This window comes from Trachinotus anak, unplaced genomic scaffold, assembly GCF_046630095.1.
Source record: "Trachinotus anak isolate AG129_WGS33_773 ecotype Australia unplaced genomic scaffold, CSIRO_AGI_Tana_v1 ptg000015l, whole genome shotgun sequence".
In the NCBI taxonomy this organism is placed as follows: domain Eukaryota; kingdom Metazoa; phylum Chordata; class Actinopteri; order Carangiformes; family Carangidae; genus Trachinotus; species Trachinotus anak.
This window is the reverse complement of record NW_027273866.1, coordinates 4,430,662-4,457,575: the sequence shown is the minus strand read 5'-3', so window position 1 is coordinate 4,457,575 and position 26,914 is coordinate 4,430,662. Positions and strand designations below refer to the sequence as shown.

At 40.0% G+C, this 26,914-nt stretch overlaps 2 protein-coding genes across 3 annotated transcripts; one reads left to right on the top strand and one right to left on the bottom strand.

The window, feature by feature from the left end:
* Positions 1 to 46: 46 nt before the first annotated feature.
* On the bottom strand, positions 47 to 12,151 carry itpka (inositol-trisphosphate 3-kinase A). The gene is made up of 7 exons (XM_071498042.1): positions 11,455 to 12,151; positions 6,503 to 6,599; positions 6,008 to 6,221; positions 4,492 to 4,696; positions 2,333 to 2,434; positions 1,813 to 1,884; positions 47 to 1,130 (listed from the first exon to the last, which is right to left on the bottom strand). The coding sequence occupies exons 1-7, from the start codon at positions 11,863 to 11,865 to the stop codon at positions 861 to 863; spliced, it is 1,371 nt and encodes a 456-aa protein (XP_071354143.1). The 5' UTR covers positions 11,866 to 12,151; the 3' UTR covers positions 47 to 860.
* A 2,389-nt stretch (positions 12,152 to 14,540) lies between these two features.
* On the top strand, positions 14,541 to 22,390 carry ivd (isovaleryl-CoA dehydrogenase). Of its 2 annotated transcripts, none has more exons than XM_071498328.1 (12): positions 14,541 to 14,846; positions 15,689 to 15,778; positions 15,983 to 16,034; positions 16,250 to 16,419; positions 16,521 to 16,614; positions 17,990 to 18,120; positions 18,305 to 18,401; positions 18,572 to 18,665; positions 19,217 to 19,298; positions 19,458 to 19,562; positions 20,187 to 20,259; positions 21,253 to 22,390. In XM_071498328.1, the coding sequence occupies exons 1-12, from the start codon at positions 14,715 to 14,717 to the stop codon at positions 21,384 to 21,386; spliced, it is 1,254 nt and encodes a 417-aa protein (XP_071354429.1). In that variant the 5' UTR covers positions 14,541 to 14,714; the 3' UTR covers positions 21,387 to 22,390. The 2 variants fall into 2 exon arrangements, with proteins under 2 accessions (XP_071354429.1, XP_071354430.1); XM_071498329.1 differs by lacking the exon at positions 14,541 to 14,846 and adding an exon at positions 15,483 to 15,600.
* The last annotated feature ends 4,524 nt before the right edge of the window (positions 22,391 to 26,914 follow it).

Genomic DNA, 26,914 nt, shown 5'->3' with positions numbered 1-26,914 from the left:
TGTCCCAATGGCAGGTGTGTTTTTATTATTGAAAAAACAAACAAACTGTATTTTCCCCTTTAATTCCATGTACATTTTCATTCATTTCATTTGTACAACACTTCTCACATATTAATATTCTGAGCAGTGATAAAATCAACAGCAATGAAAATGTGCTTTGTTGTTGTGCAACAGCACAAGAAATGAAAATATTTACAAGTTTGATTACAGCAATAAAATCAGTGAGAGAAATGTAGATTTTTACACAATACATGACAGTTTATCAAACAGTGACACTGATAATACAGTCTAATAATTGTGCAGTACTATACTGAGAATGTGTTATAATGTTGTAGTCATATGACTATAAGGTCTGTGACCCAGTCAGATTTTCATACAGAAAAGAAATTGTGCTTTAATATTACACTCAGGTTTGTAACATCAAGGCTGATGGTTACAGTCAATGGTATGAAATAAGACTGAGTCTGTGACTTGACTCTCCTTGATTTAATTAGGATTTCATGAGCATTTCCTTCACATGCCCCATCCCCTCCCTGAAACTGAAATGCAGACAGCCTACACTTTAACTTCTGTTCATTTTACAGGAAGTTGAATTAGTGTCAGTTCTTTTACTCAGAATAGTGACAAATTCTCTGCTCCTCTCTGTTCAGTGTCCAACCTGTCTTCTCTGTCAGTGTAAGTACCAAACATTTCAGTGCCAAATATGGTCACTTGTTGCTTGAAACAGTAATGTACTCTTTTTTTAACATTGCTCATAGAGCTCCCAAAGCAAATCAACATATATGAAACCTCACTAAGGGTCTCTCTGTGGCGTCCATTAAAATAGTTTGAGTTCCTTAGACACATTTATAAGTCAAAGGTCACTGGCCATCTGCTTCCATAGCCTGGCTATTTTCTTCAAATGAGCAACAGGTTTGTTCGCTGGTCCCGTTGTTGATTACAGACTCCAATGTGTGGATGAGGTTTTCCAGGCCCCACAGGTAACCATCCTCCCGGTTGCCCTCCTGCCATGGAATGTCATGGTTTAACATCTGGCCCTCTGGTAACGCTGTGGTCTTGCCGAAGTCAATAATCCAAACCTGTGCATTACCCGTGTGGTCATGGATAAAGAGGAGAGAGCTGCCAATGACCTACAAAAACAAGAAGGGTTTAGTATTAGCCTTTGCTTTTCTTTCTTCTGCTTCTTATTATCCATCAATCCATAGACAGGTGACGAAGCAAAACTTGAATAATGAGTAATGAATGCTGATTCTTGTATAAAGCAGTGAATCTTGACCAGCTACTTGTACCACAGAGGGTAATTCTGCAGTTTTATTTAAAAAAAAATAAAAATTACGAAAATACCATCCACTCAGTCAGCTATAACACCAAAGAACACATGATACGACTGAGAGTGCATGAAAACAAGTTTGCAAGTGAGTAGAGAGGTCTGAATAGTTAAGCTAAAAAGGAAAAACAGCTAAAATAGTTAGCTAACAGTAATGGATAAATAATTGAAATAGTTAGCAAAAAGTAATTAGTACCTGAGTTTATCTGACAGGGCTGTGTGGTATGTCAAGTAAAAAAACTGCGCAGAGCGCAATGCGTCACTGAATGAGTGGATGAGTATGAAAATGATAAGGTCTTCAGAATACCTATCAGACATTTTTGACCGACATGTTAGATGCTGTCCACCACATCAACAAAACACCAAACCAAAAATTGTTTTCAATCCCTCAAGCAGAGTTTCAGATAAGGTTCCTGGTGCAACACTTTACTTAGGTGTGGTATGTTTGTTTTTTCTTTGTCGGCCATATTTAGATCATTCATCACCTCGTGTTGCTTGAAGAACTCTGACATCTTTAGGGCCTGCCGGATCTCCGTCAGTCTGCTCAGGTAAGATGTCTGTGTTTTAAGAAAACAACAGTTAAGGGCCTATGATAAAGTATTAACATGGGTGTAGACACAATGTATATTTGGGTTGCCCCCACCAGAACAGAAAACTCAAACAGCATTACAGTGTGAATATTTGCTTGGTGCCGTGTGGATAGAATTACTCTGGTTTGTTCTTGCAGTTCAAACACTTTGAGGCTATTTTCATTTATCATTAGACGAGCCTCAACCTTTTTCAAATGTAACGCCTGAGGGTAGAAAATTGTATATTTGTCCAAACACTGAAAATGGATGTGAGAGCTTGCTCAACCTGTCTGTTTGAAGTTTTTCAGGTAATGCCTGATGCGAGATTGCCTTATGTGCTGTATATGCACAGTAAAGTATGTCTTATCCTTATATGCATGAATATACAGGACTATACTGTATATGCGTGCGTGTACAGTAACTGACTGCCACTTACTATAATGTTAATGTTCCCTCCAACAAAGTCGTTGAACACCTGTATGACATCCTGCTTTGATCTGGTTTTCTTGAAGTCAGTTCGACATGTACCATCACATTTCTAAAGAGAGAAAAGAACCTGAATAAAAGTGTTGCGCATTGGATTTGTTGACAAATACGACTGATGAGTGTCACAGCTCAGATTTAGGAAGACTCAATAACACAACTCAGAGACAGCTAGAAAAGTTCAAAACAGTTCACCTTAAGGCTCGGCATGCAGAAGCAGGCAAGAGCGAACAGTAGGTGAAGTCAAGGCGTGGGCAGTTGTTGGTAACAGGTGGGGCAGATATACCAGGCAAAGGCAGGCAAAAACAGGCAAGAAATTATGTATAAGTCACACTAGACAATCTAGCAGGGAATGAGTGGAAATGGGTCTGTATTAATACAAAGAGCTGGTAAGGGCATTGGGAATAGGTGAGTAGGTAGGCGTGAAAAAACAAAGCAGGAAAGCCACGGTTACTGCATGGCTCTTGACGTCCCTCCAGGCTGGTAGGATGGTTGCAGTGGAGGTCCACCACCAAAACAGGATTGAAGGTGGAGGAGGGGCTGTCTAACAGTGTAGGCAAGCTCTCCATCAATGAGCCGGGCAGCTGGCTTTTCTTAACAGGCTTGACGCAGGAGACATGGAACGTGGGATGGATCCTCATCAACCTCAGGAAACAGAGGCCTACGGAGCAAGGAGCCAGCTTCCATGACTCCACTTTAAGAGGGAATTCATGAGTGGAGAGCCACACTTTTTGCCATCGCTGTATGAAGATGTGCTGGGTAGGTTTAAGCCCAGCACATTTATTAAAGTGACCCTCTTGATTACTGATAAGTCCTGGCTTTTACTAGACTGGTCTCAAGGAAGGGGCCAGTCTGACCACAGTAAAGGCAGAGTGCCAACGACGTCGCTCCCCGGGGTGAGTCTGGTGCAGCCCAGCTGCATGGTTTCAGAGGAGTTCTTAGCTGGTGAAGAAGAGCGAGTAGGGCAGGCAGCTGGCTCCACCGTGGAGCAGTAGGGGAAAGAGATGGATAAGGCTTCAAACTTCTCTGAGCTTTTTCAGTGGTCAATTGGACAGTTAGAGAAATAAAATCATCGTGAACATGCTCAAGGTGGATGGAAACCTCCTGCGGTCCACTACCTAGTGAGGTGAATTGCTGCTCATGGCAATGAGTGTCAGCGTGACCTGTGAACTAGAACTGAGTCACACATAAATCATGGCCAAATCATACTGTCATGGCTCAAGTTTAGTAGGAGTGAATAACAAGGTGCAGAGACACTGATAAAGTTTCACAACGTTCATGTTTATAAAGGCTCAGCAGGCAGAAGTGCAAACAGTAGGTGAAGGACCTGGGCAGTGGTCAGTAACAGGCAGGCAGAAAAACCAAGCAAAAGGAGCAGGCAAAGGCAAAATCCAAAAATGGGCATGTCATCATAAACAAGCAAGAAAGGCTGGAACACTACAGCCTGGAGCACAAAAGACAATCTGGCAGGGAATGAGTGCAACTGGGCCAGTATAAATACTAGGGAACAGGTGAGTAGGTGGGAGGGGAAAGGTAGGGTGGAAAGGAGGGAAAGCTGGGGTTACTGCTGGGTAGGAGGGCGTGGCAGGGTCTGAAATGACAGGAGAGTTAGTAACATGCCAAAAGCAGATGGAGAATGAATGACATCATGAACTGTGACACATGAGAGTGAATCAAAACGGCAAATTTACGTACAGCCAAAACAATGAGCTAACAGAACCTAAAACACTCCTTAATTCAGGGGAACTGCAGTGTTGGGTGTGGGTTTGTCACTAGGAGAAATCATTTCCACACTACTCATTTTAACCTATTGTCAGTAGAAAAAAAGTAGAGTAGCTTTGATTCATCCAAATAATGGTTTGCTGAACACACATGCTGCTTTTCAGCATCATATTTTCCCATTGACATAACAATACACATGGATTCTTCTCATGTGTAAAATTCTACTTTTTTCAGCACCTTGTCAACTGTGTGCGTGCATTTTTATCAACCTACCAGCTGGTTTGGAAATTCCCCCCAGAAATGATCCTGTCAGCTTTTTCTAGCACCACACTGCAGTTTTCCTGTTGATGACACACTAATAGTGTCCACATGGCATATCGCTCCCTCTACCTTGATCCCTTCTATCCTGAAGCCCAGGGTGTTTGTGGAGCTCATGGTCTCCCTCCACTGCATGTAGCGAGGCTTGGTGACGCCTCGTTGGGAGTGCTCCTGGGGAGTCGGCCCTTCACTGTCCACCTCCACCATTTTCTTGTACAGGTCCTCCCTCGGCTTGGGCCGTTCTCTCGCTCGAACAAGCTCCTCCTCCAAGTATGTCCTGAAACAGCAGGAAACAAAAATCCTTTAGTTGCAGGAGCTGTGTGTTTACACACTACTGGCAAATTTTAAAGTGTTCTCTGCATGTAAAAAAAAATGGTAGTGGTTATTTACTTTCAGGGTTTGTGTTGTATTCGTACACACTGTTCACAGACACACACTGTTCTTTCTATAAAGCCAGAATGACTTCTGCAAATTATTGTTGAATAAAAAAATACATGAGGTTTTGTTGACAAAATAAAAACTTTTAGCAATAGAGACTTTTCTTAACAAAACATTGCACAGTTACTGTATAAGTATTAAATTCTTCTAGTGAACTGTACAGCAGCACATTCACACTTGTCGTATTCAAACCAGACAATTATGTGCAAACAGATGTGAATTTCAGTTTCAGTTTGTGAGCTACACTTCCTCTGTGCTGAAGAGGGAAGCTAAGAGGAGACTCCAGCGTGCAACTGTGTGAAAGTCTGAGTATGTGTTTGTGCAAGTTGGCGGTTTAGCAACTTTGTGGTTGAGAATGTTTTTGACAAAGGGGAGTCTCCAGGGACACCCTGAGAGTGTAAATGTGTATGTGTGTACATGTAGCCTCAGAAATACAGACACACATAGATACTTTGTATACAATGAAATCATTTGTTCATGTCAGCATGTGTGTTTCTGTGGGTTTAATGCATATCTGTGTGTCTGTTTGTGCTTGAGTCAGTGTGTGCGCACATTTGCTTGTTTGAACCGGAAATAAAGCCCTCGGAGGGTTGCGTGTCCATACTTGCATGTCTGTGCATGCATAAACATGTGCATGTATACATTCATGTGTGCAATCATGTGTGTATGTATCTGTGTGTTTCTGTGTTTGTGTATAGTATGTGTTTGTGTGTGTGTGTGTGTGTGTGTGTGTGTGTGTGTGTGTGTGTGTGTGTATTTGTGCCCGTGCACATGATACAGTGAGGCACCCCGCCCGCTGTGGCAGGAAGCCAAGCATATAGCCTGCAGTTACAACAGGTGTTCCCTTGTAGAGCAAAAACGCGTTAGGCATCACATACTGTCACCATTCTGCACTAATCTCATTAATCCGTTTCAACAAAACGTGAGCATTTAATATAAACAGAAACAATAAAGACATACATTAAAATGATCCTGCATTATCTTTTTCAATTGACAATTAGGGTAGCAGAATAAGATACAAAGAAATGTCCATTTTTGACTTAGTCACACATATAAAAAAGTGTGATTGCTAATAAATAAACATAAATTATAAATAAATGAAAAAAAAAAATCTATTACAAATAAATAAATTAATACCTTACTTCCTTACCTCACCCCCATCTTACAGTCCATGACATTGGGAAGGTCAAAGTTCGCCAGCAGGTCAGTCATATGGAGGAAAGATTCTCCTTCTTTTTCCACAACGCCATGGTAACCGGGAACAAATGGGAGCAGCACGTCACCCCTCAGCTTCTCGAAACATTGCATCTCATTTTCTGAGAACTTCTTCAGAATGGTGCCCTCATCTGCCGCTTTGAAGTTACCTGAGATCAGACAAAGACCAATACTGTGGGCACATATGGGCATCTGCTGTAAAGGTTAAATCCTTGTCAACCTCTTACCCTTCCCTTTATTCTCGTTTCATAAAGCGCCCAGAACAACACAACTAAAATTACATCAAAAAGAAACATGTCAAAGACACTGTACAACAAATACTGACAGTGGAGGCAGCAAGAAGAACAGGTCAACAAAATTTCCCTGTCGGACATCACAAACCATGTGTGATGATCTGAGCCGTGAGTGATATGATCTGAACAGGTCATACCTTTATGCCCAGCAAGTTGAACCCAGTTTAGTTTTCTCCTCTGGGTAGCCCTGAACGGCCATTGAACTATCGTCTTTAACTTCCACCACGGCTTGCTCTGGAGAAGACGTACGGGAAAACAAATAGAAATGAAGTTAATAGACCAGAATAGAATCATTGTAAAGCACAAAGTCATATTTTAAGGTATATCTGTGAATCCTTGTTCACATGAACAATCTGATAGAAGGAAGAAGTGCTGTAAAGACTCCGACCTTGGTCCACCCTACAATGTCTGTATAGAAATCTGATCATGTAAGCAATTCTATATACTAAATCTGATGCCAGGGTTTTAGTTTTCTGCTGCGTGAGGCCTTCAATCTAGGTCAGTTAAATGCCATTTCTGTGGAAACTTGTATCTGCACTCAACATCTACATTCAGCCTCTCCAGCTTGGTGTGGCGATGGCCTCACAACTTTGATTCAGTTCTCATGAAACTACTATTCAACATTAGGATCATAAATTTACAGCTAAGGACAATTTCTGGTTATATAGGAAAGATCTTAATTTATATTCAAGTAGGATTTAGAGTTTCACACTAAATGAAGTGTTGCCTCCCTCTCAAGTCCCACTCACTTGTTATCAATGTTTTATTTGTTTGGTGTCATATGATGGTGTGCACTGAATCCTGAAAAAAACAAAATTACAACTGAGGAGTGAAACATCTTTTCTTGGCAGAATTTTTTATTTTTTCCCGGTTGTTTTCAGGCTCTTCCACCCTCAGTTTCACCTTCTTTCTCTTTCTGTCGCTCAGCACACACACACAAACACACACAAAGGGAGAGAGAGAGAAAGAGAGAAAATCACAGGAACAGCTTGCAGATTTCACAGAGACACAGTAGTGCTTCACACTTACGGGAGACTGCCTGTCCAAGAAAACTGACCAAATCCCCACACTTTAACTCTGATATTTTTATATTTCTATACAATATAATGATAAGGAAAAAATAAACCAGTCAAACTAACTCCCAGGCTCTGGAAAGGAAACCTAAAACATGCTTGTAGATCCCATCTTTAGTCCTTGGAGAGGTCATTTTACTCTGTGTGCTCTGTTTGAGGAAATGAAACAGGGTCTTTCGTGTCGGTGACACACTCTGCTCATGCTTGAGTGTTCACAGTCCTCACGAAGAGCAGAACTCCACAGCAGCCAGCCAAGCCTCTCTTAAATGTCAAGTGATATGCTTCACTTTGTGCCAATGTTTACTGACGTTAACACATTTTGAAGGTGTTGGACTTTCACAAACATTTGCTTTGTTGCTGTAAGTCTTTAACTATACTTCTTATAGCTTCTCAATTAATGCAGGTAGATAAAATTGTGATTTACAGTTCATGTTACTGATTGGTTGCACTGTGACTTGAGATAAAGTGAAGTCTGGTGTCACGTTGCGTAATGTCTTATCCACAGACTGAGAGGGAATGGAAAGTGAACCCTGAGTTTTGATGTAAACATAAGCACCCTGCAGCTCTCAGGGACAATATTTATATTTCACACAAAGTCTGACTTGGAAACTTCATGTTATTCAACCTTCTGTCCCTGCTGACAAAAACCACAACAGTTTGTTTGTAGGCCTACTGATAACACTTGGAATAATACGGGTTTCACACTCAAGTAAGAACTTGAAATAACAGGTTTGCTTACAGTACACTGAGGTACAAGAAAGTAAAGTACATCAAAAGCTGCGTTAACACCAGTGATTTTTAAAAGCTTTACTTGTAAAAGCAAAAAATCAACCATGTAAAAGTCCAGCATCCAAAAACCTACTTCAGTAAAAGTATTTAGGAATTATCAGTAAAATGTACTTAAAGTACCTATTCAGTGGTGTAATGGCTCCTGTGACTGATATACATACATTTTTCTGTATGACATTAGTAGCTTGTTGGTACTGACACATCCGTGTGAAAGCAGGATTTTATGTTGTAGGTTCTACAGGTCTAGGTGGGGCTACTGTACTTTTACCTGCTCTGTAAACAGTTGGGTAGTTTTGTCCAGTGGCCCCCAGCCTGTGGAGAACAGATCTCCACAGAGTCACAAGATAAATCTGAGGGGTTGTGAGCTGATTATGTACCAGGAGAGAAGAAAACAAAAACAACTATATGCTACATATTTTTGTATTCATTTTGGTGATTTTTCCTGTTTTCTGTGAAATACTGGATAATTTTACTTCTTTGGGACTTGAACTTAAAAATACACTGATTTAACCTTTAACAATCAGTTATGTTTTATAAACATTTTGTATGTTTTTTCAACATAAAAATAATTTCAAATTTCAAGTTACTATAACTAAAAATATAATAAATAAGAATAGAAATATGATATCTCTCGGATATTTAGCACAGAAGTGAAAAGTGGAACGAAATAGAAATACTTTAGTACAAGTACAGTACTTAAGTAACACAAGGCATGCAGAGCAATATAGTTCAAAGGAAGCTAATTCCAGGACTGGCCTAATGCTTTCTTTATGGTCGGCTTCTTCAACACTTGTCTTCTACTCTGTCAGACACCCCTTTTCTTTGTAACAGCAGGCCCGTTGTGTGCATATATGACATGGTGACTCAACGATATGCTGATCCGAAGAGTCAGAGACGTTATTAGCAATTCTGCCAACCCACAAAACACAGTTTCCAAAAACGTATTTCCAGAGACTATGCAGAACTCTGGGTAGACAATGTGACTCAGTCAGGCCACTCGTAATGTTGGCCTTTCACATGAAGCTGAATTCTCATGAAGTGTTAATGGAGAATAAACCACTGCAAGATTATCAAATTCATCTCATTGATAAGCCTGTTTGTCTGCCTGCCTGTCTGTTCTCAGTCTGTCCTCTCCACTGTTTGTATTTCCTTTAAAACGCTCTTTAACGAACACTGACAACTCTGAATTCATCCGTATTGCACAGCACACACATTCAAGCATGAACAAGCAAAGCCTAAGCACTGATACTCAAATGTTTTTTACTTCCTGAAGTGGTTTTTTGCTAAATGTCAAAAGTCAAGGCTGAAATTAGCTACTGACCACAAAAACATTATTACACAGGCGTGTTAGCCTGTGCTGTTCTATGTGTGTGTGTGTGGGTGTCTGCATGTGGGCTGAAGGGGCAGGAGAGTAAATGTCACTATTTCCAAAGGTGATACGACAAACATATTTTAAGCTTCAATGTCCACAAGAGCCATTAAAATAGCTTTAATTATTTTAGATTTGGAAAAGCTTTCATATTGAGCCTCATCCGATTGGATAATGTTTATGTTAAGCAACACTCTCTCTTTGACACATGCACACACACAAGAAGACACAGGCTTAAACAGGCAATGTGTATTCAGTCTGTTTAAAAGAAAGTGACAGCTACCGACCTTGTAAGGAGAAGGCAAAGAGAAGTGACGGCAGCATAAACACACACACACTCACACACACTCACACACACACACACATACAGTTAACTGTGGTGACAGTTCAGACAAAAAGCAGATTATGTTGTTGACTAGAGGCTGAAACACCGAGGTGACTCACTATGATTACATTCAACTTCCCTACAACTCACATGGAGACGCGATTGTGTAAAAGATCTACAGCTGCAAAAATATATGCTGTTCTTTTTAAATCTAAATGTGGAATATCAGAACTTTTGCCTCTGAAAGGTTGTCGGCCCAAGTAAAACTGTTATCGGCCAAGAATGTCAAATGCAAACAAATTTGCACCCTCAGCCTCTATTGAACCAAAAGCCGATCCCTCAACACTACTCTGTGTGCTGAAGGAGGGAGGCACGGTGTTAAAGGTCAGGACCTGCAGTGACAAAACATAAAATCAAATCATTTGTTGATCTGACATTTAACACCTAACATGCATTTTTACTCCTATTAATGTGTAGGACTTGTGTTTAAGAGATCCAACGCCAAAAAACCTGACACGCAATGATTATTGGTATAAAAGATGCCACTGAGCTGTGTTTCTAAAAGATTAAATCATGAAAGTAGTTAGGTTCTTATCTCCGATATGTACTATGTGGCCTCAAAGATCATATGCAATAATAAACAACATGATGTGTTACAGAAGCACAGCTCTGCCAAAAGCAGTCCAGAGGCTTACCACACAACAAAGGTTATCTGGCTTTCAGCTGCTTCTTCAAGTTGGTTTCAGTTCATACAGTGCCCGGGATCATTACCGTGATGTGAAAGGCTTTCATAACCCATTAAACATAAAGTGAGATAATATGATTTCAATGGGGACAATTAGCCTACATTTCCTGAAGCTTTTCCTCTCTGGTAGGGATCCCAAGGATGGTACTGGTACATTTGACAGGTGACATTTCACAGATTTCAAAACAACACACACAAGAACAGAACAGATACAAAAGTAACTCCTGGAATGTATTAGTGATTAATTTCCCACAGGAAATCCTTGCCACAGAGCTCACTTTTAAGACACGGAACCTGAAAATCGACTAAACAAACAGTGAATAAACACTGTTATCACTCTGTAATTGTCTTTTCTCTGTAGTCAAACATATCCCAGTGGTCCTCTGTGAGGAAGTAGTTTGCTGACTGCTGTTTATGAGCTGCTGTGCTTCACTGTTTCTTCTTTTCAAAACATCAGCTCTTTACTGTAACTGGGTAATTATAAAGGATGCCGATTTGCAAAGACACACGGGAGGTCAAGTGTGGCAATCTGAAATGTTTTTATCCCAGGATGCTCCACATAAGCACGATTTTTGCTGTAGCTCATTTAGTCATGCATTAAATAACAGCAGGCAATTTATGCAGAGAGGCAACAGAGGGTTTTGAATTATTTAACAGTCTTTAACTTGAAAATACCATAAACTATACAGCGAGACTATTGACTTAAATAACCCGTGGAAAACTCAACCCTGGGAACCAGTTCAAAAACCTCCTCATACCACATCATTACGCCTTTGCGGATTACTCACCTCTCCGGTGTCTGCTAGATGCTCTAAAGTTATGATGCCTTTGCTTCTGCTCTCGTTGTCACTGAGCAGGTCATCCTCGGACTCCACAGCAGACGACCCCGTGGACGAGATGGAGGAGTTCGACAGTTTCCTGCGCAGGGTGCTGTCCACCGCATCATCCCAATCCTCCTGCCGCATCTCCCGGGAGCAGCCGCCTCCCTCCGGGGTGATGGTAACCTGCGGTACCCGGCGCACATCCATCACAGTCGGCACCGCGGTTGCGGACGTCGGTGCGATTTGAGCGGCTTTCTGAAGGAGCTCATCGCAGATCTGGGATGAATTCCCGGCTGATCTCCGCTCCAAGCGAGACCCCTCGTTTATCCCAGAAAGCCCGAAGTCCTTGGAGGTCTTCCTCCTGCACTCTTTGGGCATCGGAGACGTGGATCCGCCGTGAGGGCGCACGACGAGAGAGAGAGAGAGAGAGAGAGGGAGAGGGAGAGAGAGAGCGCAAAGCTTCTTTAACTCCAACCTCGAAATCCAGTCATTTCACTTTTTAAAAAAAGTCCGGACGCGCCTTCAGCTTATCTGTTCAGCCGCTCCTCCGAGGCACTTCCTCCTTTGTTGTCCGAAGTTTCACAAATTAAAAGTCTCCTCCGCTGCGCGAGGGGAACCCCTCTCTGCTCGTGGCGCGGCTCGCGCTTCCAAGCGGTTTGCACGCGCGCGCACCGTACGGGGTTTTTATTATCTTCCGCGTTATCTCTCTCGCTTCCGGGCTGACAAATTAAAGCAGCCAACAGGTTATGGCTTTTTTTGTTTTGTTTTTTTTTGTTAGTTTTTTTGTTTGTTTGTTTTTTGTTGTTTTTTTGTTTTTTTGTTTTTGGTTTTTCTTCTGCCTCACACTGCTTTTTAAATCAGAGTGCGCTTCAACCACCAGCATCATATGTGGGGAAATGGTTTTAAGTTGCATCATCAAAATGCTTCCACCCAAAATACACACAGAACACCAAAGCTTCAACATTCAGAACACAAAATAGTGTAGTTTCCAATGGGCCAAAACTGGCACAACTGGTAGACGAGTGAAAATGAAAACATGCAAAAGGGAAAAAAATATCCCGCACACTGTCAGCAATGAGGATTTTCAAAATAAAATATTGGAAGGTTTAAAAGGCGTGCCATCATTAATTTGCCTTGGTGGCAAAAGAGGAAGTGTACATTTAAACTTCCACCAGTTCTCGTCGTCAAGTCATTGTTGTCCAGGAGGTGACTCTCCTGTGCAGCTCTTGCTCTTAGTCACTGCTGAGAGCAAAGATGGTGTGAAACTGGATGATAAATCTCATGTTAGTTAAAACAAAACAAAGTGAGTTACAGTCATTGTGGCGACTGAGAAATGATGAACTGAATAACACATTCAGTTCATCAGTAAACTTTCAGTAAACTTTCTATTTCTTTTTCTTGTTCTTTTATTACTCATTTATTACTGAACACATCTATCAGCATTTCTTTACAGGTGTGTGTGTGTGTGTGTGTGTGTGTGTGTGTGTGTGTATGTGTCCCTAGTTTTTTAATATACTCCATTTCTGATCAGACCACAGTCATATAGGCTGTTGTTATATTCAGAAAGCAAGCATAAGTAAAACAGGCCATTGTTGTTTGACACAATACAGCCTGTATCACATCATTTTTCAGTCATGAGTGTGTGACAAAGGCGCATGCATGTGCCAGCAAAGTCTGTGAGGTTTCTTTGTTTAAAGGGTTTCTTGAGTAGGCTTACCAAAGATGGGCTGAAGTATGGGATACACACCTCACACACAGTCAAAGAATGATGATGGATGAAAAGGAAGAGATGATGGAGCAGCAGCCATTGCAGCCTGCTAACAGGGTTTTGGCCCTGCTGCTTATTTGCAGTCTAACCTTAAGCCAGCATGGGCTGACTGTGATAGAGAAGACATTGTACCATGGAAAGTCGCATGTCGGCACAGAGCTAAGATGGAGAAAGATAAAGAAACAGGCCCATCCTAATGCCACATTGTGTGTTACATGCAAAAGCGGCGGTCTATCCTTTTAAAGAAATCCTGTTGTAACAGAGGAGGTGGTTGTTAAGTGAACCCAATCTTTAGACCTCCTATTTATATATATATATATATATATATAATATGCACTTCCCAGCTTTGATGGAAAAATGTCCACCACTTTAGGCATGCAGCATATTTGCATATATACAGATATGTGCGATCAAAAGGGGGCTTTGAGGCAAAATTTGGTTGTGCGCTACGGTTCAAACAATGGAATATATGTACACGCCAGCCTCAGGTGCTAAAGGGCCTCAAAGTGTGAACAGTAAACCAAGCATGAAGTGAACCAACTATATGGTAAACCAAGTAAACCACATGGATGCAGACAGCTCATAACCCACTTGCCCACAAGTGTGTACTAGTCTGAAGGTGACCACCTTCACTCTGATCAATCTGGAGGTTTACACATTAGCTCAGGATACGAAGGTGGGGGCTACTGATGTGGCTGTAGTGTTTTCTTTGCAAAGGCAAGAAAGGAATAAAGAGATAGAGAGAGAGGGAAAGGGTGGAGCAAAGGTAACAGTAGGGATTTAGCCAAATTATTTCAATATTTGATTTTGAGTTAATCTATGAAATCTGTCAAACTAAGTCATTTTTTGTGTACAGCCTTAAAAATTCAAATACTTTCTTGTCTTCATGATAATTGTAACTGTGCTCTCTCTTGTGTTAAAGTCATATTTCATTCATTTAACTTCCATGTGTACCTGATATGGAAATCACAATCACAAATCACTTCAGTTTCTATTCTTTTCTTCTACTTTTTGGTTCAGGTGAAAGGTAAAAGGTACAGTCAGGAACAGGCCGCTTGGATTGCAGGTAGTAGGGTTACCCAGAAGCTAATTTTCCCCAGGGCCGCTGTAGCTGGTTAATTCAGCCTTGCATTTATCCTTATATCATTCACTTTATGAGATGCACTGGTCTGGTTGTATTTTTAACTGCCAGTTGACTGATCTCCTGATATACACTCCAGTCCAGTAGGTGGCGTTAATGCACCAGTGAACTGTTTTGCCGAGCGCCAAAGAAAAAGAAGAGGGGAACGACTGTGTGGATGACGTTTGTAGTACCGGGGAATAGTGACAGAGTGAGACCTCCTACTTTCTCTCCGCGAAACGGGCAGCTAGCCCCGACGTCCGACAGTCATCCACTGTATCAGCGTTTGCTTTACCCCCCCCCCCCCCCCCGTTATATTTCGCTCTGCTAGAAACTACCATGTTTGCCGTCAGAAACGCTCTCCGCCTCGGCTCCAGGTTGTCCATCCCCGCTGTTGCGAGGAGAGGATGCGCCGGTGCTTCCATCCCGGTGGACGATGTTGTGAACGGACTCACCGAGGATCAGATACAGGTTAGCCACGTCGGCTAGCTAACAAGCCACTCAAGTTTCACCTAATTGTGCAGATACCCTGGCGGTAGAAACAGTCCCAGAGTAGTCACATAAAGCAAAGATAAAGTACAGGACGGTTTAATAAGTTTTGACGGACGGTTATGTAAGAGCGCAGTGCTCATGGCGTGATGACATAACGTTTGCTAACGGATAAAAAGTCCTTGGCATTAGCTGACCTAGCTCACCACCTAGGTGCACAGTTTTCGTACTCGACAGCTGATCTAATGTTAGTTGAAAACCATTTTTCTTTCATGTTATATCACTAAAACAAGTAGGAGCTAATCATTTTTTTCTACTGCCAAGCGTTCAAAGCATAACAAGCTTGGATTTTCATTGTTGGCGACAACTACAACGGCTAGCATTACCGGAAGAGCTGTGAGAGGTCCATGTAAACATACTATACAATCAAGGTTTATTCAGTCAAAACAAGGTGAAACGGGTCAGTCGTATTTTGGCACCGAGTTCAGGAGACTGGACACTGGCTGGGAGGGAGGAGGGCAGGGGGTGGAGTTCATATACAGGATTTGATTGGGTGAAAGTGTCTTTCCTCTAACCCTGCTCATTAATGAAGTGGAACAGACCTCTAATGTCATTTAACAGGTTTCTGTGTGATTGTGAAATACTTTAGTTCACACACCTGCAACTCAGACAGCAACCTTGACTCCACTTCCTCATAGATATATAGCCGGGCAGCATCTCAGTCTGCCTGCAGGAGGTAAACGGGGGTTATGCCAGAGTCTTTTCTTTTTTCAGTGCTTAGATAAGTTAATCTAAAGTCTGCTCCTCTTGTGTCTTTTGCACAGCTCAGACAGACGGTTCGTAAATTCTGCGCAGAAAAGCTTGCACCCTATGCTGACGAGATTGACAAGACGAATGAATTTCCAGGAATGCGGGTGAGTTGAAACACTCCATTGCAGGTGTACCTGTTCTCCCCTGACTGGCTTGCGCAGTTAAGGAAATATTAGCAAATAAACTACATTACCAAATACTAGCCACACCCAGGCTCTGCTGTATCTTATATGGAACTTGTATATTATATCCACAGTTAAATTTACCATGAAACGTATTGGTAACTTTTTGCGTTGAATCTTCTCCAGGATTTTTGGAAAGACATGGGGGAGATGGGGCTCCTGGGGATCACTGCTCCAGGTATGATAGCTGGAGGAACAGTATGTGTAGAAGTAGTTGCATCAGGGTTACAGATAGGGAACTGGCAAAGTAGCAAAATAGTTTTATTATGAGTTAATGATCTAGTAAGAGGCATGTTCATCTTTATTTATTTATTTTTTATCAAAACGTGGTCTGTAAGCTGCTCTCTTTTTTAAAGTGTTTTAAAAATAATTTTCTCTGTGCATCTCTTTCAGTGGAATATGGGGGCACAGGATTGGGCTACCTAGATCATGTCATTGTGATGGAAGAAATGTCACGAGTGTCAGCAGCCATCGCTCTCAGTTATGGCGCCCATTCTAACCTTTGTGTCAACCAGATGGTACGCCACGCAAATGAAAAGCAGAAGGAGAAGTACATGCCAAAGGTCAGTGCCAAAACAGCTCATAGAGTTGAAAAAAAGAATATAACGAGAAAAGTAAATAGATTTTGATGCTTCATTCTCCTATGGGTCTTTCCTGTTGTCAGTTAATGACAGGAGAGCACGTTGGAGCTCTGGCCATGAGTGAGCCCAACGCCGGCTCAGATGTCGTATCCATGAAACTCAAAGCCAAGAAAAAAGGTAGGACAGTCACTCCTCTCTTAGTGCTGCTGGCTGAAGTTACTAAACACTGGGCTTAATAGTACTGTATATGAACATATCTGTATTCATGCATATGTATAGTTATGTCCTCTGAGATTTATTAAGTTGCAAACATATAGTGCTCTGGTTTCTATGCTGCTGATTAAAATCATCAATTTAGCATTTCTTGAGGATTTTTCTGACTCAGGGTTTGACAAACACACTGCTGGCATTTAGCCCTCTTCACACTGAATATTACATTTGCTAAGTGACTCTGAGTCAGCAGGGCTGCATGTGTGTGCTGCACGGCCAGGCTGGCCAGCTAAAAGTTAGAATCTGTTTGCCACCAAGACCCATGAGGCCACAGACTGAGGCGTCTTTAGGTTAACCTTCATCTTATGTCACATCACATCATTGACAAGCTAAGTAGCCTGTTAAGATAACTATTTAGGGTCTGTACACAGTGTAACTCACATCTCCCCTTGATACATTTTACATGTTAAGTTTTTTGACCACACACAGTTTTGCCTGGTTCTAATCAGATGAGATCAGCAATTTATATTTCTCCAGAAAATCACACGCAGAGATTCCCACATACCGCTGCACTCAGTGGAGAGAGTGGGCTGTGTGTGAGCCAGAATACCAGCCAAGTCAAGACAGAAATGGTACAGAGAACTTAAATAGCCCAAAGGCAGTTGAAAGAATGAATGCAAAAATACAAACATGAATTTCACATTGCGTCTACACAGGAAAAGTGTCAATACATGTAAAGACATAAGATGTGACGAGAGAAGGAAGACAGACAGCACTGGTAGGCTGTAGAAGACAAAGAAGTCATTAGTATATGTAGCCTTTCATCTTTCTCAAAATACATCATCAAGAAGAAACTTTAAGCTTGTGTAGAAGGTGCACACCTTCACAGAGATGGAAACACGCTGCAGCTGTTTTGTGTTTCCACAGTGAACAAGTGCATTACCTTGATCCTACCAGCTGACACAGAGGGAGGTGGAAATGATTGCGACATATCAGAGTTAAATCAGCTGTGGGGTGTGATCCTTGGTGGCCACACTGTACTTAGTGTCTTGTAAATACTGGTTTTGACGCCATTGTTGAGTGTAAGGTTAATGATAGAGTAGTGCTGTGTGTTATGTTCTCAGGATGAGAGAATTTATTGTTGAGCTGTCTGCAAATGTGATGGCCTAAAAGTCTCTCTGAGAAGGTACTTATTAAATAACCAAAATCACAGGTCCGCCCTCACGCCTTCTCTCTTTAACCTTTTTCTCATGCATGATGATGTAAAGGATCCCGACAAGTGTTTCTTCACTCTGCTGTTTAACTCACTTTGTGTTGTTTTTTTTGTTTTTTTTTTTAACAGGCGACTACTATGTTCTGAATGGCAACAAGTTCTGGATCACAAATGGGCCAGATGCCGATGTCCTTATTGTTTATGCCAAGACAGATCCTGAGGCCCATCAAAAAGGCATAACAGCTTTCATTGTTGAAAAGGTAAATCCAGTCAAGTACAGATGTATTCTGTATTATGTGATGGGTTTACATGTTTTGTAAGCTATGTCTGTGTTCTGGGGATCAGCCTTGTGTTTTGTTGAACGAATATGACACAAAATATTGGGATGTAACATGAATGATAACAGTTTCTGTGTTTGTTCACTTGTGTGTGTGTATTTTGTAGGGAATGCCGGGATTCTCTACAGCACAGAAGCTCGACAAACTCGGCATGAGGGGATCAAACACCTGTGAGCTGATCTTTGAAGACTGCAAAATCCCAGGTGTGTGTTAAAGTGCTCTTGCTGCCATATGTTGACTTGAGTTGTAAAATGGTAGAATTCATAGATTGGTTATTGTTTCGGCTCATTTCTGTGCATGTGTGTCCTGTGATCCTCGTGTGACGTTGCTGCTTATTTTTATTTTGATCAATTTCTTTTCCTGTTTGTTGTAGAGGAAAACATTCTTGGTCCGCTGAACAAAGGTGTTTATGTGATGATGAGTGGCTTAGATCTGGAGAGGCTGGTGCTTGCATCTGGACCCATTGGGTAAGTTCATACCAGGACACACAAAACATAATAGTTGTATGTTCTCACTCATTTATTTAACTAAGCAACTGCTTGTTAATGTGACCGTTTGGTTTTAAATATTTATGCCTATTAACTCTGTCTCAGCTTTTTCTGAAGAAATAATTTGAATGTTAACTCTGCCTCTGCTAGTTAAACCTTGTGGGTTTGAGTGCAGCCACAAAAAGTGAGACATTTAGTTTGCATAACTGTGTAGTTTATATTTACCTACAAGAGCAAAAGAGTGCTTTCATGTTATTGAAGCCATTATAACTGGAACTGTTAAGTCATGGTTCTAAAGAGAAGTGAAACACTTGTTTTGTCCTCAGAAGGGCTTATGAAATACAATGTTTTAATATCAGAAACAATAAAGCAGTTTCAAAGATGTTCACAACAACCAACAAGGTTGCAAACCAAACTCACACCTCTGCCATTAAAAAAAGTCATTTAACACACTAAATCAAAGAACACAACATGAGTGATCATTCACTTTTTACATTACATCAGTCTTTAAAAAATGAATTACGTTGCAGCATCATGCAGGCAGTTCTGGACTATGCTATCCCCTACCTACATGTCAGAGAAGCTTTCGGACAGAAGATCGGGCACTTTCAGGTTTGAGCTTCAGCCCTCACTTTATTCAAAGTCAAATATGTACATTTGGTTTATGATAGACCATACCCCATGTTTTAAGTTGGCAGCATAGTTTAATTTAAAAGTTTAGAAAAACTTTATTGAAACTGACCTAATGTGTCACGCTCATTTGTTCAACAGCTGATGCAAGGCAAGATGGCTGACATGTACACCAGATTGAGCTCTTGTCGGCAGTATGTGTACAATGTTGCCCGGGCTTGTGACAGAGGACACTTCAGTGCAATGGTGAGAGAATTTCTTATCACTCATCTACTCCTGCAATGCACTGTTTAGAAAAGGATTATTTAAAATGTGTTTTACAACATAAAACATTTTACTTAATTTAATTAAGAGAAAAGAAAATGTTAAAATGTATTTGGAAAATACTGTATATAAATGCATTTGTGTGATGGGCAATTTCTTTTACAACCTATGTAAATGTTTCTAAAATGCCTTATATCTTGAAAAGTATTTCATAGGCTTGAAAAGGTGTTTTTAGTGGGTTTAATGTTGAAATACTGCATATCATGAGGAAGATTTCCACCTGTCCAAAATTCAGTCAAAAGTTCAAAAACAGTGATGAATGTAATCTCAACTAATGTTCTGAATACTTGTGGGGAAAGTGACACGTAAAATGTTCATGTCATGTCGTAGTGTCAGTGGTTAGATATGTGTTTGTGATAAAATATTGCTTAATTTATTCTATCTTGTGTAAAATTTTATCAGAGTTGATGAAACCTAAGGGAGAATGAAATATTTATTCTTTTGTGAAAGTCATTCCCTAAGTCAGCATCTTATTTTACTTTGTTCAAAGGTATTTTTCCCCAACCCTGCACACAGTGACTGAATTGGTTTGTGTTGTGATTGCAGGATTGTGCTGGAGTGATCCTGTATTGTGCTGAGAACGCCACTCAGGTAGCTTTGGATGGTATTCAGTGTTTGGGTAAGTGCCAAGAAACTGAGCAGTTCAAATGTAAAACCTTTATGTGGCATTGATCGTAAAAGAAACATATATTTCAGGCTATAATGAACTTCTGACTGTCAGAAAAGTGTAGTTTATGGACAAAAATTTAGGCATAAATTGAGTCTGGGGTGCATGCCCAGTTTTGGAATAAACCTGCTGATTTGGTCAGTGTGATAACCCCCTTACTTGAATTCTGCATGGAGTCTTGTTACTGGTGTGAACAGTAGTAGTTTGATGTTAGCGTCATGGTCAGGAGGTGGGAGCAGGGCTCTACAGGTGCAGCTAATTTGGTTAATAAATTGCACACTGAGCAATTATGAATGGATACTGTGGATACAAGAGAGGAGGTTTACTAGACTACATAGTGTGACCATGGAGGGAGCTGCCTCTTAAACTTGTAGAACAGTAAAGAGAGGTGGGAATGCAGTGTATGTACTATGGATGAATAGAAGCCAAGAGATGTGGCTTAGTGGATGCAATGAAAGTAGAAAGAATGTCGTCCTGATTTAAATTTTTTATAAGCTTCATGTTTGACTAATGTGTACTTATTTCTACACATTACATGCTTTTTACATGTTTTTGTAAATACCCTCAGTTTGTCTCTTTATGTACCTGTTTCTGTTATATTTCCTGTTGCCATTTGCACTTCATCCCAGGCTTTGATGAACCAAGTGCATGTGACATTATTATCTTGTTTTGCCCAGCGAATGCCTTCATTTTATAGTGTTTTGTACACAAATGTAATAGTTAATGCATTTTTTATTTTATTTTATACATTCACATGCTATACTTGATTGTAGTATCAAATTACTCTTTTTTTTTTTCCAAATAGCAGTATATACTGTATGTAGATGAACTAAGCTTCATTTAAGTATGTTGTACTTCAGGGATAAGATACACATTGGTTATACTGACTATTGTTGGCTGCTGTCCAACTGCACACTAACTTTAAATTGTGTCACTTGTCAACAGGTGGGAACGGCTACATCAACGACTACCCTGTGGGACGATTTCTACGTGATGCAAAGCTGTATGAAATCGGAGCAGGCACGAGTGAAATTCGCCGGCTCATCATTGGACGAGCCTTTAACTCCATGTTCAAATAAGCTGAACTGGGAAATGGCGATCACTGAGGACTGAATGAACGGTCGCCATGGATGAATACAGTTACTCACACCCGGGCCTTATACTGAATGAGTTGTTACTGCTGTGAGGATGTTGTTTTAATTCATACACAATACAGATGAAATCACAGAGTTGACAGTGATGTTCCAAGCTGCCTGACAACAAACAAAACAAATTAAATGTTGATTTAGTGTGTGAAGTGGCCTTGATGTAATCTTTTTTTCTTGTTTTTTTTTAAGGCTTACTGTAGTCTCGGTTACTGTTCCGTAACCACTGAAATGCCAATAAAACAATGACTTAATTATTGAACCGTACAAACAGGCAGTCTCACAGATTTTCCTCTCATGTAATGAAATTGAATTCTGAAATCTTGAATATGGCTGTGTATCAGTTAGTATTTTTTTTTTCTTCTCTCTCTGTATTTTAGAGTGTTTTGGCCCATTAGCTAGATGAAAACTGATTTTTTTTGTTGTCTTGAGCACTCCTACCAGAGCTCCAAACTGCTGCTGCCGTGATCGCAAGGGTTGTACGAACAAATGAATTGTGAATATTGTATCATGTATTATGTAAAGAAGATGGCAAATAGATGCCACCTTGTGAGCACTACAGCTAATAGGGAAAAAAAATCTCATGATTTTACTCTGATCACTCACTTTTAATGTGAGTAGTTTTTGTATCTTACTTGGCAGTAAATCAAATCTTCATAAACTCACCTTCACAATTTGTTTGATCATTAAGCAGGAACAGCTGATGTCTGTGGTACTCTGTTGAATTAGCATTAGAAACACTGTTTGTTCATTTTTAGGAGCAAACATATTCCACTGTTGTATACTGTGTAAATCAATCCCACTGGAGAAACCGTCTAAGACTTGTTTGTCTTCTGTTTAAGGGACTTTGATTTTCAGTGTCAGTGTGTAGCTGTACAATATGAAAATGTCTGAAATATATAGTAGTTTTGTTTGCAGTAAATAAAAATTAAACCTTTTTTATTTCTAGACTGCAATTTTTGACAGTTTTTATGTACTTCCTAAAGGATCGCAAGTTATGTATTGTGCAGACTTCTTTTAAAGTGCTTTATAAACAATCAGTGTTCAATATCTTAGCCTCTGCTAAATTTGGCAAATCTGTTTTTGTGAGTTAGGGGAGTGCAATACTAAAATGCTAGACCAGCTGCTATCACTTTAACATTAGCGCCTTCATCCACTACCAGGTACAGACTAACACTACACTTCTTGCTGTTGGTACATATAAAAACCAAAGAATATCAACCAACAAAAGTCAGACTTCACTAAAGATACACTAGAGGTCTACATCCTCATGAGCTCACTGCAGTAGAAGCTGAAGACACTATTTCTAAAAGAGAATTTAAAAAAAGCTCACTTAAACATTTTAAAACACGTAAGATATATATATATATATATGAATACACATAGTAATTCCTGCCCTTTCTCATCCCCCTCTCACTAACCTGCTGCTGAAGCGTCTCTCCATCACCTGTTCAGATGATGGATCCTCAGCTTATTACCTCCAATCCATCTACTGTCGTTTCATCTCTGTCACACACTATGACTCAGGCTGATTGATGTGCTGAAGATTGTTTGGTTTGGACTTTGATGCTGCTCTGCTTTGTGATAAAAAAAAAAAAAAAGAAAAAAAAAAGATGAGGGATTAACAGTATTCTGAGTTTGTTGTTTCATTTCTTAACCCTCCAGTGGAGATGAAAGAGGGGCATTTCAGATCCAAAGACAATCTCAACAGAAAGATGTCAAAGGTACTTCGTCTGCTCTCATGACTGTAATCAGAGGTGACTGTGCCTGTCCTAAAATACGGGTGCATTTATGGTTCAGATGTATCCTGATAAAGAGAACATTTTTTAAAAAGATGGAGAAAAACACTGTAAGCAAAACATACACGTTTCTATTGTCCCTCTGTATCCACTGAACATAGAGCTTATTGTTTCTAGGAAAGCCAGAGGGGAGACTGCAGTTCAGACAATGACTGAACTATCCCACTACATTTGAATAATACATGGGTCTGTTTCTGGGAGGATTTTCCCCTTACAGGAAATAAGTCTGGTTTAAACATTCATAGCTCTATCACACTGAGCTAACTGCTTAAGTTGACTGAAAAGAAATATTGCTATTAAGAAATTAGATTCAAGCTTTATCCTTTGAGAATATGGCCTCATGTAAATCTAAACATAGTACTATGATAGTGATATTAATGAAAGCTGAAATAAATACTCTGGAACCGATTGCAGCAATGGCTTTATGGACTTCCTAAACACTTGCACTGTACTGCTGTTTATCTAAGTGTCGGGTTTTACCATGTAACCCAGTATACTGGACAATTTGATCCAATCTAGTGAGTGAAACTGAGTAATAATAATAATAGTGAAATCAACCAAAGGCGTCATCAGCAAGAGGGCAATCAGTAAAAATCTATGAAACCATAAAATAAAGGTCTGAGTAATCTGGACAATGAAAACAAAATCAAATACAGTGGGAATGGGAAGTCTAAAATTAGGTAAAATTAAGTACAATCATGACAAGCTCTACAATAGAGTATGTTTTAAGAAGTAATTTAAAAGAGGTTACTGATTCTGCTGAGCTGATTTTTTCAGGCAGCTCGTTCCAGAGTTTTGGGTCTCTGACTGTGAAAGCTCTGTCACCTCCAGTTTCCAGCTTTGCCGCAGGAACAACTAAGAGACCTCTGCCCAAGGATCTCAGGTTAAGAGTTGGTGCATATGCTGTTAAGAGGTCTGAAGTACAGCTTGGAGAGAGGTCGTGAAGAGCTTTAAAAGTCAATGATAGGATCTTAAAATCAATTTGAAAACCTGCTGGGAGCCAGTGCAAGCATGCTTAAACTGGTGTAATGTGGACACCTCTCCTGGATTTTTGGTTAAGGCAGGTGAATAGGCTGTCACAGCAGTCAAGGCATGAGGAAATAAAAGCATGTAGAATGGTCTCTGTGTCTTTAAAAGGGAAACTGGATCAACTTTTGGCAGAATTTTCTCTGCCATCTGCTGGGAGCCAACTACAACAATCTCTTTTTTATAACATCTTTTTTAACATCGAAATCCAGTTTTTGATATCACAAAGGCAGTCAAGTAATGAGCTCAGCCTACTGGGGTCTGATGGGATAAATATGGATGTCATCAGCATAGCAATGGAAGGAAATCCCATGTCTTGATTATGAGGGGAAGCCTGAGGGGAAGCGCGTACAAAGAAAATAAAATGGGTCCCAAAACTGACCCCTGTGTGACACCATATATAGTGGGAGAAAAAGATGACGTATGGCCATTAATGGAGACACAGGGCATCCTGTTTGACAGGTAAGAAAAAACCATTGTAACACTTGCCTGATATTGCTACCTAGTACCTTAACCTGTCTAACATGATGCTGTGATCAGCTGTGTCAAATACATATTACTCACACACTTGGTCATTTCCTGTCTCATTGCTTTAATACTTTACATTTAATAATAATAATAATAATAATAATGCTATATTATATAACAATTACAATTGTGTATTTGATAATAATTTCCCATAATCATGAAAACACGATTTTTCTGCCAAAATGATTTATTATGTATGAATACAAATGGCTCTGTATTTTGTAAATGCTCAAAATTTGCTTATAAGTTATCAAGCTTATTATGTTATTTTGAAGTAGTAATTAGGAATAATATTATTTTTATTGATGATGTTACTTTAACATTGATATTATCATGTGCAATACTTCTATTAATGGCCAATTAAGCAGCTAAGGTTGCAGACATTTTATCACGTTACATTCACCTCAGATTGTAATTATGTTTTCTTTTCTTTATTTTTACCTCACTGCTAACTTTTTAGGTGGCAACACTGGTAAAGTAACGGTCTCTGTTTAATCTCATAACAATATTAAATTTGATACTAGCAGGTAATGGTACTGTCACTTAATATTGACCTACCATAAAATCCTGCCCACCATGTATCTCTCAAATCTCTGACAGTTCAACAATGGCCAAGTGGAAAAATTAAAGAATGAGCAGCTGGTCAGCTGCAAATTATCCCCTTACAACCCCGCTGACATAGCATGAACGACAATTTGATTATGGGATTAAAACAACCTAGAATTATGAACCAGCATGGTTTTGAGTACTTATACAATTTTCATCTCCAGTGATGACAACCAGTCTCCATAACAACCAGGCAAACTGCAAAGATCTGCTGATGAAGACCATGCGATGCAAGTTGAAAGCTCAAACTAGTGAATATTCTAATATTTCTATTTTAGGAGGTGTAGGCTTAATATTCTTTTTGGTCATTGCTATCTCTTTTTGACACTAATACATTATTTTGTTTGTGTGTGTGTGTGTGTGTGTCCAACCACTTGTGCAAATTTCTGTTTTCATGTTTTTGTTGGTATTTATTTAACTTAAAGATCTAAATTAAGTCCGATCAATCAACCAATATCCAAGCAAAAGAAGCAACTGAGTTTCCTTCTTTTTACTGCGCAGATTTTTTGACCTGATGCTAAATGTCAAATTTATCTCTTTACACTGTGCAAGACCTCAGATGTTCTCAGACACAGTTGAATTTCCTTCTGAAATGGCAGGTGGCTCATTCTCCTGTCAAACACACAATGATAAGAAGAAGGAAGATAGTTAGTGATAATGATGCGTCTGTGGCACAGCAGTCAGTTTAGGCAGATGTTTTTGTGTGTGTCTTATAATGGCATACTTATATAAAGTCAAATGCATATAATGGGTCAAATTTTACACAAAATTACCCTAATAAAGGGATTCAAAGTCATCACTTACCACTTCTCATGTGGCGCCTACAGATCAGTAATAAGTGATTATGATGCAAAATTAAATCAACTTCTGGGTTGTGAGTCCACGTCTCAGTGAAGGAAGCTGTGAAGCACTGCTGTGTAACCTCTGGCTGTATGGCTCTTTATTAAGCAGGAAGGACTCCTCCCTTTTGGGGAGAGGCGCAAACTGAATGCCTTATTGTCAAGTGAAGGTTTCCTACTTCACAATAAGCGCAAGTTGAAGCGTAAGTTGATAAATGTTTCTTGGATGCTGTGTGACCTTTCACAAATGCATGGAGGCAATGTCAAACAGTCCATGGGGGACTAAATTTATCAGCAGCTAATTTAAAGTTATTTAACTATAGCTTTGATGGATTATACCCCTTTATGAATGACTGATTAAAATGTGTAAATAGAGAACTGATGTCTTCTTAGAAAGGCTATTTTATGTTGGATAACCAACATTTATGACTATATTCCACAAAATGGAAAGCATACAAACCAACAAAATGTACTGTCCACAACCTGGCAACCTCAGATTCCCTCCTCTCGATGGCTAATAGCTGACATATGAAGCATTTCCAAATATTTAGTTTTAATTTATAACCTCTTTTTAATGGTTGTTTTATTATAAAGTGGATCTGTGACAATTAATACCCCATTTGAAGTCAGCCTTGTATAACAGGTTAGGAGAGGGTGGAATTTG